Source organism: Dermacentor silvarum, chromosome 7 (assembly GCF_013339745.2).
Source record: "Dermacentor silvarum isolate Dsil-2018 chromosome 7, BIME_Dsil_1.4, whole genome shotgun sequence".
Classification (NCBI taxonomy): Eukaryota; Metazoa; Arthropoda; class Arachnida; order Ixodida; family Ixodidae; genus Dermacentor; species Dermacentor silvarum.
This window is the reverse complement of record NC_051160.1, coordinates 35,440,749-35,454,615: the sequence shown is the minus strand read 5'-3', so window position 1 is coordinate 35,454,615 and position 13,867 is coordinate 35,440,749. Positions and strand designations below refer to the sequence as shown.

Genomic DNA, 13,867 nt, shown 5'->3' with positions numbered 1-13,867 from the left:
CCTACTGCACGTCTTCTTTTTTTTTTTTTTTTTGCCTGATCTTCTTTAATCACAGTTGTCTTTTCGATGGCGCACTCCTTTGTTGTTACAAACCTAACTTCCGCAAACTGAGGAAATTAACGCGCTTGGAATTATAGCGTCGACTAGACGAAATAAAACTTTCAAATCCAAAACCACCCGTGCAAAAACGTTAAAAAGACGTTAAAATGAATCCCAACCATCTAGCCTACCTCACCATCTTGTTACCATGAGGATTATTGGTACTACGTGGATCTGTCTCATATTGTTCGTTTTGGCTTCGGACGTCCTTTTGGCGTTATTTATTACTCAATGTTCCTCTAAATTAGGAAATTTTCAGGCCCAAGTTGGAATCAGCTAGCGCAAGCCATCGGTAATTACCAATGCCTTAAGATTTAACGGTAATTTAAGGTAATTGAATTGATAATTCGTCCAGCAGTGGACATGAATATATGCTGCTGCTGATGATGATGATGACCCTTCTAAATTTGCAAGCAGTTATATTTTATTGTAAAGCATGTGGAGACAATAATTACCTTTCTACCAGTCATTGCCAATCTTTGCATTTATAGTGCAATATTTTGTTGACGGATATTGTTTGAAATGTCATCAAGTTGTTTGAATCCATAAGAACGAAGTTTATCAAAATCCGTGTACTATACCCATAATTCCTCCATGCTAGCTGAACTGACATACTTGCCGCTCTAGACACCAGTGCAACATTTTCCTCTCGTAATGTTTGTAACAAAGTCTGCACTGGAGACCTCCTGCACCAGCTAATGAAGGAAAGAAAAACATCAGGCAGAACAGATCCCGGACGTGTCCTTGCAAACGAAGCTTTCTTAATTTTCGAGAACGGTACCTTGAAACATATGAAACATAGAATGTGAAAGTATCTTCGTTTTCAGGCTACTACGTGTCTATGGTTTTGGATTTGAAAGTTTTATTTCGTCTTGTTCCACAGATGTCTGAATCTTTGGAGGGGGCGCCACGAACAACTCAGAGAATGGGTCTCCTGCAGTATCTTTCATATCCGGCTGATGACTTAAATTGGCTCCGTCTAAAAAATAATTAATTGAGAGCACCTTTTCCCACTCATTTGCGAAACGCGACTGCTCTTGTTACTCTCTAAAAGATCCCGTACTGGCGATTTGCGCGTGTTTAAGTCACTTCCTACTATGCGCATGCACCATAAGAGACGTGAGTCAACTAAGAACACATTACGCGTACAACATTTAGTCAAACGCTACAGCTGACCGTGGCCGATAGGATTTTCATGAAAGTGAAGCGTGCAAGAAGTGTGGTCCGAATTAGTCACTATGTAAGCCGAAACGCGGCGTTCCCAAGTACGTGTGCACTTGCGTAGTCGATGGAGGTTAGATGAAGGATACCTCCGAAACTGCTAGGAAGGGCTCTTGAAGATTTTCCTTGGAAAATAAAAGATGATTAACCATATTTTCATGTCTTTTCTTATACATGTGTATGAGAAAGAGAGTTTAATCAAATCTTAACGCGATAAGTCTGATCCTGCAGTACACGCCAGGCTTATTGCTATTGACAAGTAAGTAATTGAAATGTAAAAAAACGCTTATGGAGGAAAGGTTGAGGTGACGCCATGACTATACATGCTGTTTTGCTTACGCCTCAGAATTTATATTTATTGAAGTTTCTACAACCAGACTTGATTTGTAGTGTCCATTCATCTGATTATTTAGAAATCGTGGTTGTTCATTAGGGCGTGGGACATTCTACGGTTTAAGTCGCGTTAAGAGCACGCAAGCTTTCTGTTATACTCATAGTATGTTCATAGGCATAGTATAGGCATAGTATGTACATGCCTATTCAATATCACAGTGACCAATCTTTTTATTTATGTTTCATTGGCTACTGTGATATTGAATAGGCATGTACACCCGTGAGCAAAAGTATACGGACCAGGGATTGCGCGATAAAGCCGATTTTTTCAACTGCCTCCGAATGCAACTTGAAATTGAGGACTGCAGTCGAAAATTGGGATTGCGAACTTTCCAGTATACTCGTCAACTTCAGTTTATGTATGTTAATTACGAAGAAATTCAGTTTTTTCGGCGACCCTGTGGCCCGTATACTTTTGCTCACGGGTGTACATATACTATGCCTATACTATGCCTATTCCAACCTTTTTTTCTTCATGTTCCGTTGCGCCTTCTGTGTCATTACCCAGCTTTTGACGCTCAACGACGGATTCTTCAAGCTCAACTCAGCATGTTAGATAGCAGAGTGCTCTCAGAGGAAAAGATTCTGGGACCATGGCCTACGCATTGTTGCATGCGAAAGGCCACAAAAGCTCTTCTTCACTTCTTGAAGGAGACTGGGCTGTATGAGCGCTTGTGCACCACAGTGGACCTTCCTCTGCGACTGACTGTGTGAATGACTGACTCTTTATTATTTTTTATATTCTCGCTCCTTATCTATTCTTACCCCTTCCCTCTCCCCGAGCGTAGGGTAGCCAACCGGGCACGTCTTTGGTTAACCTCTCTACCTTTCCCTTCTCGGTTCTCTCTCTCTGTTCCATTATTTCTTTATTTTATTTTTAATATTTTATTATTTCGTTGTGTACATGTATTAGTACTACCGGCCGACTGTCCCGCCTCGCTGACAAGCAATGTTGCTTATGCGGGCTGGATATGTAACTGTGACACGACCGGATGTAATAAAGATTATTTTCACTATTTCTTGCAGGACTAAATGGTCCACGCTTGTTACGTTGAAATTTGACAAGAAACACTATGAAATAAAAACGGGCATTCTTTTACTGTTCTTCAAATCATTTCGTGTCCTGTTGCCCCACATCCAATCGTGTTGTTCCAGATGGGATAAGTGCAAGGCTGTCCCTTAAAGTTTCCTTCCTTGCATAACTGGAACTTGCTCCGTGGTCCCCCAGGGGCGACGTGTCCAGGCTTTAGGCACTTCAAGTGACAGATGTTGATTCTTGCCATGTTATATGGACCGACGCCCATTGCTAGCAAATGCGCCTACTTTCAGTCTGAAAGGCAGCTTCCTATGACCGCGCTATTGCGTCCTGATCGATTACTGTGGAACACTGCTGTCACTATCAGTTGCTGCCCTGCTGCCATGAAAGCGTCAATATATATCACTGTTGCCACTAGAAATTGTTCCTATAAAATACTGTAGGTAGCACATACTATGAAAAACTGTTACTATAGAACACTGCGACACCTTAATCGCGTTCTACTGACTTCATGGCACGAGATTTAGGATTTTCCACTTAGTGTAACTTATGTTACACTTTCTTAGTGGTACCTATGTGACGCAACAGGAAGATGTTTCACTTATTGTAACTTATGCGGACGAAAATTTGAGTGTTATAGTAGCACTGGCATTAGGCTCCACCGAAATAAAAGCCGTTGCTCAAGGGCATTAGCTTCACGTAGCAACTATGGAACCAAATTAGAAGTGTGCCTTAGACCATCCGATACTGCGGAACAATATTGCCATAGTACACCTGTTACCACTGAAGACAGCTCCAGCTCGCTAATATGGCAAGCGTTATCTGAGCATATCTAAAGTCTGCAGCTTTTGGCGGCCATGTCTGAAAACCAAAGAAATAAGTTTACAAGTATGGCTTCTTGGGCTAGTTGGTTATATACATCAGAGGTGGTCATAGCGCTAGAAGACATGGACAAGAACGAGAGAACAGGACGAGCTCTACCTATCAACTCAGTTGATAGCGCTCGTCGTGTTCTCTCGTTCTTGTCCGTGTCTTCTAGCGCTATGACCACCTCTGATCAAAGAAAGAAAACACTTCTCAGTGCAAAGTAATGTGAGGAAGAGAGAATGACTATTAACAAAACTTTAATACACCAGGAGAAGATTAAAAACAGTTCGTTACATAGGTCCTCACATAACAGCGTTTTCAGCACATACTTAAGAGCAGATAAAAGAAAACTAAACGACACGGGATTTAAAAAAAGAAAAAAGAAAGCGAACAACAATAACCAATTTCAAGTTGGGGACTCTTCAACGTCAATCCTGAAGTCCCCGCGAGGCACCAGGACGATCTTGGCGTTGTCCTCTTGCCAGTCGCGAAAGCAGCGATAGTGATACCTGACCGTGAAATACGACCAGATCAGAAACGCCGTTATCAGCAGCATAGAGAGGACGATAAGACTGCCAGCCTGTACCACCTGTCGGGTCGTTGTCTGCGTCGTGGCCCCTTGAACGCAGAGCTCCAGTCCCATCCCGGCTATCGGACTGAGCAGGACGAAGCAGACGACGTCGGCGACGACGGCTCGGCGCAGGTTCGGCGCTTCTCGGTACCACTCGGACAGCGTTCGGCGCACGCGCGTCGTCGGGAAACGCTCGTGGCAGAGCTCGCACGAGTCGGTGTTGCTGGTTACGAGCCAGCGCTCGAGACAGCGATAGTGCAGCACGCCCATGGTGCCTGCGCATGCGCAGTACGACGACAGCGGTCCCGCATGGTCACCTACGAGGGATTGAAACTGGTGGAATCAATTCTGAAATGCTGCAGGGCCAAGAAAAACTGCCGATGGCAACAGTGCTTTTTTATTTTATTTTTATTGCGAATCATACTCGATCCTTTTCTTTGTCTTTGCTGAGGCAATCGCAAGTTACAAACTGGCTAACAAGGTGACGTGTACTCGCGGTACACTTGAGTTTAAACACTAGAACCTTTACTGTGGTGAAAAGGTTTGCAAGTAAACTTCGCTACTTAATGTATTGAAGAACGTACAGTCAACCACAAAAGTTTGCGGACTACGCGAGCGCGTGCCAGACTGCCTATCCGCGCCACCTAGCGGTACGCCACCTAGCGGCGACAGGGGCGCTCTCCCGGATATGAGCCCTCTTGGTACTCGCCTGCCTGTTAATTTTTTATTCCCGTGCATGACATTGTTAGTTCGTTGTGTTGACGCAGAGCGCTGTCTGCGATAAGACCGCCACATATCTGGCTTGATAGCAGTATCGGAGCAATCACTGCAACCTTTGTCGACTGGTGTGCCAGTGGGTAGATAAGTTTCACGAAGCGCTGCGACGATTTTTTTACGCGACGTTTACTGGCGCACTTTGGTTGGCAGCATCTTGGTCCAATGAGTGTTGCTGCTTCTGCGTCTTGAGAGAAAGGGTAGGGAGGTGTTTCACTGTCATCAAAAATAAAGAAAAAGCGGATGCATAGAAAATTTTCTTTCACACATAGGCGCATCTTCGCATCAGTCGCTGAAAACGTAGTAGACTTGCTTCAGGCCACGTGGTGATTGCCTATTTGGAAAGATGCCGCTGCGTGTTCCACTTGACGAAAGAAGGCACATTGTGCGTTTATTTATAGAGGGAATACCTCAGCGCGAAATCTGCCGCCGAACCAACAGGAGCCGGACTGCCGTGAATAGGATTATTCAAGCTTTCCGCGACGATGACAGATTCACAGATATGGAGCGCAGTGGGCGTCCAAGGGCCACGACTGAGGAAGAGGACCGCCTGATTACGGCCGCCATCGTGGCTGATCCTTTTCAAAGTGCAGAGGATATCCGAGAAGCGCTCTCGCTCACGGTATCGTCTGAGACTGTAAGAAGAAGGCTGAGTGAGCTTGGCCTGCAGTCTTTCGTAGCAGCACAGAAGCCCTGCCTCTCAGACAGCCAGCTACAAGAACGACTCATGTTCGCTACAGCAATGAAAGATTGGACAACAGAGAAATGGGGCGATGTCATCTTTAGCGACGAGTCAACTTTTTCCACGCGCTGGGACCAACGGAAGCGGGTTTGGCGTCCACTAAACTGCAGGTGTGTTTACAGTGTATTGGCAGTTAATTCACGAAGCTAATTCTGCATCACAACATGTTTCACGTAAAATGAGCTTTTGGACATTACGAGATTTTTCTGTAGTGGTATTATGTTGAAAACATTAACGATTGTTTCATAGTACTACTTACTCTGAAGCTAATTAAAAGCTGCCAGTGGGTCTTTCAGTACTATCTAATGATGTTTGCACGTTTTCTATTGCAACTCTATAACAGCATTATAAAGTTCATACGCAAGAGGAATCACAACATTTTAGACGCGCCGCTGGAACCCAATTGTATGCTATTTCTTGCAGATATCTGCCTAATTACACACAGAGTGTTCTATCCAGTGGACGGTGTTCCGTGAGCGTGTGGGGAGCAATCAGCAAAGATGGCCTTGGTCCCCTTGTGCGTCTGGAAGGGCCCTTCACTGCGTCACGGTACTGCGACGTCATCACTAGACACCTCGTTCCGTATGCGCTGGACGGTCCCTTCAGCGACGGCTGCTATTTTTTTCAACACGACCGCAGCCCGATCCATAAAGCACGTATCGTCCAGTCATTGCTAGAAGAACATGCTGTTTGCCAGCTTGAGTGGCCTCCATGTGGCGCCGACTTGAATCCCATAGAAAATGTCTGGGGCATGTTGAAGAAACGGCTGTCCACACGAGCCAACCGCGGCCGCACGGCCGATACGCTGTGGCAAGCGATCGCACAAGAATGGGAAAGCCTGCGCGGTCGACCGGAGATTACTGAATCTTTGTACGAGTCGATGCCCACACGCATCAATAAGGTGCTAGAAAACGGCGGACATTTCACTTCCTACTAGATCATTGAGAGACCTATGTTTCATGACACTTCTGTAAATGTCTTGTGAATAAATTCATCCCCTTCAGACACGAATTATGATGCACTGTCTGCAAATGCGTCAAATGCGCATGGCATCATTTCAAGACGCTCACTATTACATTCCAAGAAAGAAGACGAAGCAATGTGCTGTTTTGTGCGAGTTTCAGTAAAAAAAATAATTAGCGTATAACTCATTATCTAATTATTCTGAAATCCGTCAGCTTCAATGCTTGCATAAAAAGAATCAACTATTAGGCCCGAAACGCATGCACACTTGCTTTTTCGGTTGTATTCGTGTCGACCGGAGAAAAAAAATACTCTTGACGTTGGTCTTGGAACGCGGCACGTCGAACGATTGTCTAACATGGTAGTGTCTCCAGCAAAGTGATCATCTGCAGCAATACGCAGGACAATGAAGTTAACTGACCGCTAGTTGTCCCATCAGGAAGCGGACACGAATGTGCACACTGAGTTTTAGGTCATTTGAAGAAACACGTGGCGTGGGACGCGCCTCCGAAGTTCGAGTCCCCAAACGAGGACGCCGTGTCGCAAAGGGTTATAAAAAGAGTCATCGCACCCGATTATTTCTTATTTTTCTAAATGTAACCACTATAGCAGCGCGGTGGTTCGGGCTTTGCGCAGCAAAACCTGGGCGCAGGCGATCAAATCCCGGCCGCTACTGTCACTTAGCGATGGGGGAGGAATGGAAAAATTCTGCCTACTGACTAAGCATCTGTGTCCCATGGCTGCCTCACCGCTCACTCACGCACTCACGAAAAAAAAAAAAAACAGCGTGGCTACGCGAAAATAGAACTGATAACAGCCGAAGAATACGCTGTCTGATTACTTGTACTGATATTCTGCTCTCAAAATATAAGCAAGTAGCCCTGGCTAACAAAGAGCGCGTCACGTTGAAAGAGATAGGTAGAAAATATTTGCGCACAGTGCGAAAATAGACAGGCCATAGATTTAAGGAGGGATGCGTCTTCAACGTAGCGCTGCTGTCGATCGCTGGTGACGTAGCGGAAGTGTCGCGAAGAGGCTCTTGGCCACGCGCTCGCGTGGTCCGCAAACTTTTGTGGTTGACTGTACGTATATTACGTACAATATCTGAATTCGCTACAAAAGCGTAAAAGAACTTATATTGCCGGTCAATTTAGAATGTTAGTCATTCCTTGTTTGAGTCGAAGCACATTGCAATCCATGCTGTAAAAAACACTTTGCCAAAACACTACTTACCAATCACTATGTATAAAAAAAATCGCAGCTAGGTTGTGGGTTGAAACAGCAGAGTCCCATCGTTCACTAACTAATATCTGTGATTTGTTAAGCTGCATTAGACTTTCACAAGAATGAAGTTATACGTTGTACACTCCTGAAGAAGGTTGTAAATACGGATGCACACCATAGCAACTTTTCTGCACGAAACGTATAGTTTTCGCATATAAAGAAAACATTTACTACGAACACACACACACAAAAAAAAACGTAGCACAAAGCTTGAATTCCTGTTAATGGTACGGGAAAGGCTCATGACCGCTTTAAGTCCCTGACGCATTTAATCATACACGCTTTAAGCGGAGACGTTTGTGACTGTTTGGCGGCATGACTTTGCCAGGATAGGCTCACTTGCTGCTGACGGCATGTTGCTAGTATGGAAAGGCAGGCGAACAAATAAAAACAAAGAATGAACAAAGAAAACACTTATTGCTTTCCTGTTGTGTCCCTGCTCTCTACGATGGTGTTTTCGTACCGTGGATCACTAACAACTTGCTTGGTTTTATGTAGTTCTCATGATCATCCTCTCTTTTCAAAAAAAAATATCCGATGTAACATTGACCAAGTTATCACGCGGCGCGTCAGAAGAACACCATCCGTAAGCTCAAAGTGAAATCGGGGCCATATACCTTCATGGCAAATCCGGCAGATCGGTCCGCTGCTGAAAGCCAGACTATGGACAGCTCCCACCACCTGTTCTCCGGAGCTGTGGCCACAGGGCCACGGGTGACCGCTGACGAAGCTGATGTGCTTAGACTCGCCCGAGAAGCAGCTAGCTATCTCGGACGGCGACGCTCGCGGTTTGATCGGCGTCGGCAGATGTCTGGCCGGAGTGAAAGAGTTCGGACCCTGCTCGAGGTAGAAGGAAGTCCGTGGACGCTTCCTCGTCACAGGGTCGGTGTGGCAGTCCAAGTGACCAATCCGGCTCGTGATGACGTTACTGGCTCGCTTCGGCGTACTGCTGACGTTCACTCTGCTCCGCAGCCTCGCGTCCGAAGACGTCTCGGGAAGCGAGTGGTGTCGCTGCATGAGGTCGCTGACCTGGAACAGTTCCACGTCACTTTCTTCCATGGCGGTGCCAGCTTCCCGATGTGAGTCAGTGGCGTTGCCTCGGATACGAGCGATCCCTCCAGTTTTTGGTGTCAAACGACGTTGTCTCGCGGATACCAGCATGTGCATCGCAATCCTCTCTTTGAATGGCGCAACGGCGCATGCGCTCTGCCCTAGCGGATTAGTCGCGAAACGTTTTGAAAGGGAGCGGCCTGATATCGGGGGAAAGTCCCCCGAAAGAATAACAAAGCGCACGGACACGCACTGCAGCTAAACACTCGTGTCGTGTACCGCGTTCGAACTCTACTGGTATATATATCTCTACGTCGGTGCTGTGCCGAAAACGTGCGCAGCGTAAGACAGGAAGCGCCCAGGGCTTTCGTCCAGACTGCAGCGTGAACTACACCTAGTTGCCGCCTTGCATTGATCACTAGCAAATTTATCGATAAACGCTTTCGTTACACTTGTCCGACATTTCAAAACCATCACGTTGCTGACATAGTCTTTTTGCAGCGTCGACCCTCTCTTGCTGGTGTTTGCACGTTGCTGCCTTCACGTACTCGTTTAACGCGCGGTGACACATGCGAGTGAAACATACGAGACCGACAATAGGCTAACCTCAACTATTGGCTGAATATTCGTCGCAGTGTGTCGCTGAGACCATTTTGTCATAACAGGCCGACAACAACGCAACCGACGGGCGCGAGTTGTCGTAGTGCGACGGGCTTTCTTGTCGACAGTACTGGCGGTCAACGCACCGACCAGATCGTTTGACCGAGCCCCACGCAATTGGCCGACAACGTGATAGCCGCAGCGCCTTCACTTCTATCAACTCCACCAAAAATGTTACGGGGAAAAGAAGTAAGAAATGTATTTACAGTGTATTTACAAGACTGGCAGCGGCTGACAAGATCATAGTAAGCACGCGAAGTCCCGAGCTTCGTCTTCTTCAAGGCCTCTCAAAACTTCTTCTTCATCGCTCTGTCCCAATGTGATAAATCGTGCTCAAAATTAGTCGAAACAAGCCTTCGAAGTTGAAATGCACAAGCTCCAGTCCTCTCAAGCCATGCACATGATCAATGTTCAGTCAAGGTTGATCCTGCTTTGCGCGGGTTTGGCTACGCCTGGCCCCGTTGAATTCACGCACAAGCTACCGGTGGACCTGAACCTAAAACTAAGTAGTCACGACGAAGAAAACTGCTCTTTTAGTTCAATTGTGGTCCTATAGCGATTTGATATCAACTTCTCTTCAATTGGCACGGTGCCTACAAAATACGCACCACGCGGCGACACTGCGCTGTGCCGACATCCATGCGTCACCATTCCCTATACGACGCCATTCGCTTCATAGATGAGTGGGTCGGTAATGGGTTGTTATGCTGACATATTTCTTAATTACAACGAAGCACTGTCTACATCTGCGTCAACGGGAAACAAGAGACAGTGCATTCGGTACAGGAGCACAAACAACCGCCTCGCTCAGTTATCAACGGTGTCAGCGATGGCATCCGCGTTTTCGCGAGAGAACTACACGGACTATAATTGCGCGCTTATGCCGAGCGCAGGCACTCTGTAAGTATGGTGAAGTTATAGAAACGGTAGTCAGGAATAAATGAGCAGCCCGTAATATATTCATCGGATCACAGTTGCCGTTGTCGAAGTGGCTGGGCCACTAATATTGACTCGTCTCAGGGTGGAATAACGCGGCTCATAGGCGCAGATATGTATGCGTTCATACGTTCTGACATTATTTCATATCGGTGATGAACCGTGTCCACAATATCCGAAGCTACCAACGGTCTGTGACTGTATATGTCGGTGTAAACAAATGCACCGCTTTGGCAAATCCGACGCGGAAGGTTACGCTCGAAGCCTTCTTGAATATGCGAAATGTCTAATGAATGTGTAGAAGAAATACATCAGAGCAGACATCAGCGGCAACAAACTCCAGGGCAGCCGCGTCGGCAGACGGAACTCAGCATGCCTTTATCGGCCGCACTGTTAGCACAACAGCGCACACAGGCCTGCTCACCCAGTAGTCGGTGAGTGCTACATGACTTGCAGAAAAGGCCTACTGCTGAGAAGCCAGTAATAATTAATTGAGATAAAAAAAACGCACGACCGACACACACTCAACATGGGCGCAGGTACACAAATAAACCGACGAAAGCTCCAGAACACTTCCAAAGCGTTTCCAGCGACGGGCTGCAGACGGCAGCACAGGAACACTTTGCACATTACCGAAGTAGAAAGCAACGAAACCAAATGCAATGGACAGGCAGTGGTGCTGTGATCGCGACCGTTGAGTGATGATGGCTTACTGATGCTGTACACGTCACAACTGATCGTTTGGGAGTGACTGGGCAGGTGGAAGACAAAAGTTTAGAAAGTAGCTCCTCGCGGGAGCAAAGTGCATCTGCTGTCAGGCCCACGTGGCAATAACGTCCTTACATTGGTGTATTTCTGCGACGCATCGATGCCACCTTGCGCTTGCTGTGTGATCGCAGGGACTGGAAAATTTCGCTAGAACGGAGTGTTGCGTCGCTTTTCAGTGCCAATAACGACCGTTTGTGCGAAACTTCGGCGAGCGTGGTGCTGAATCGGTGGCCCCGTGTTTATGTCTTGCGGATGGGAATTCTTGACAATGCATGGTCGGTGCCGTCGAAAGCGCCGTCTCGCACCACAGTTCGAGATAGATGTGATTTTAACGAATGATGGGCAGGTCCCCGTGTGTTGTTGTCTTCTGTCGTTGCGGATGTTGACCCCGACAAGCGAGGACACCAGAAATATTGAAGACAACTTCGGGGGGCAGGAAGTGCCAACGACACGCACAAACGAGTGACGACGTCCGGAGCTGCGTTTGGCAAACGCCAGGTACAGGTAAGTGTGTAGTCTAAATCTGAAGTTATTGCAAAGCAACGATTTCGCAGGGAAGTGAAGTTTATTTCCGAAGGACAACTTTGACAAATACGTGATTTTTAGTGTTTAGAAGATCCCAATGTACCGCCATGGGAACCTGCTTATTTCAGGCCCACAAAAATTTAGTACATACAGTGGTCAGTAGTGAGATGGTAATAGGAAATGCAATTTTGATGAACACGAAAGAACAAACGAAGATTAAACTACCTACACAACTGCTTGATCGCAGCGGAAAAATAATAGTTATAATATGCAGAGTACCGTTACAATGTGTTAAAAGCAAAATAAAATACTATGTTACAATTCAAATGTAGTTACTACGAATGTGAGCCATTATCTCAAGTACATTCTTAGGCGGCTCTTAAATGTGCAAGGGGGTGTCTATAAATATGCGAGAGCGGCGTAGTTATGTTTCTTGGAGGGCTTGAAGATTTGTTGTGGAGCCCGTGCTGATTAACTAATGGTAAGGAATGTGAACATGTTTGGTGAGAGTATCTTTTTTTTACACTCATAGGTGCCCGATGATTACACATACCACTATTGGGGTTGTGGTATCGTCGATAAGTAATCGTCGCCTCTGATGCTTGAATGTGGTGGGAACTGTTCTGACTTGGACTACGCTGGTGTTCGTAACTGAGGGCGGCTGTATCCGTAAAGCTTCGTAACTCTTGTAGCTAACGTTTCAACCTTCATTTATACTGTTATGTAAAAACAAAAGAGAGGCAAGCGAAAGATTATGCATCAGATGTATTCACACGCGCATACGCAACACAGCCCCGGTGCAAATAACTCACGCAAGGTCATATCGCCGTCTTCACAAAAATCGTGCGCCAGCTGTTTGTAAATTATCGTAACTGTTTTGTAGCAATATTCTTCTTTGTCCAGACACCCAACGGCCCTGCTACGCGCCCTGAGCGTCTGGCGAGACTTGTGTTATCTGAATTATCTGCATACTTTGAGAGGATGGAAAACTGCACGCGCTATCTGGCAGAGAAGGTTTCAAACACGCTGTTGCCTTATCACCACAGTGACTCTGTGGCTACGGCGTTCTACTACTGAGCCCGAGGTAGCGAGTTTGCTTACCAGCGGCGGTTGTCGCATTCTAATTTGTGCGGAATGCAAAACCGGTGGTCTACCGGACTTTAGACGCGTGACTGATGATCCACAATTGGTCAAAAGAACCGGTTGCTATCTGTTACTGTGCCTAATAACCAAGTTGCTGTTTTGATACTGCAAAGATAACCAATCAGTCAATCTACTGATAGGATAAATTAGCACTGCTTCGCGAGAAATCAAAATAGCGTGTAATTCAAGCGCGCAGGGTCCGAGACAATAAGGGCATTACGGTAGCGCTATGCAAAACACGATCAATCAGGCATCCTAGCATATCACGACTACATAATTGTTATCATGTATGCTCGACATTATATCAAATGTATCATACGCTGCCCATTTTCAAACTTTGAGCGTGTAAGCATATCAGCGCAGGGGTGGCAGGGACTTGCTAGAGCACGAAGATCTGACATGTGGTTGGAACGGTAAGCACAACTACAAGCGGTATCGCTGTGCTTGAACCCAATTTATGGCAATTACCGGCATGCCTTGCAAGGCTAGATCCGCCTACAGCCTACAACATCCTCCTCCTCCTAAGGAGAGTTCAATAGTGGACTGCGTGTGAGATTAAGTTTGCGCCCTTTCCTTCGGAAACAGACATTATTACTATGTTTCTCGGGAAAAAAAAAAAACAGCCGGCTAATGTTGTGTTAACATCGAACCGGAGATTGTCGGCTTTATGTGTTTGCAAAGTTGCCTTGCGTGCTCCTAAGCTTAAGCTATTGTGTGTGCACACTCGATATCTTGCTAGACCTCGCGCTTGCCAAAACAAACAACCAATTTAACACCGCTTCACGTTCAAACTTACCCGCCCAGCGCGAAGCGACACCTCTCTTTAATGGTTAGG

At 46.3% G+C, this 13,867-nt stretch overlaps 1 protein-coding gene across 1 annotated transcript; it reads right to left on the bottom strand.

Moving 5' to 3' along the window:
• Nucleotides 1-3,873: 3,873 nt before the first annotated feature.
• LOC125947292 (E3 ubiquitin-protein ligase MARCHF3-like) lies at nucleotides 3,874-9,147 on the bottom strand. The gene is made up of 2 exons (XM_049671708.1): nucleotides 8,568-9,147; nucleotides 3,874-4,504 (listed from the first exon to the last, which is right to left on the bottom strand). The coding sequence occupies exons 1-2, from the start codon at nucleotides 9,115-9,117 to the stop codon at nucleotides 4,023-4,025; spliced, it is 1,032 nt and encodes a 343-aa protein (XP_049527665.1). The 5' UTR covers nucleotides 9,118-9,147; the 3' UTR covers nucleotides 3,874-4,022.
• Between the last annotated feature and the right edge of the window lie 4,720 nt (nucleotides 9,148-13,867).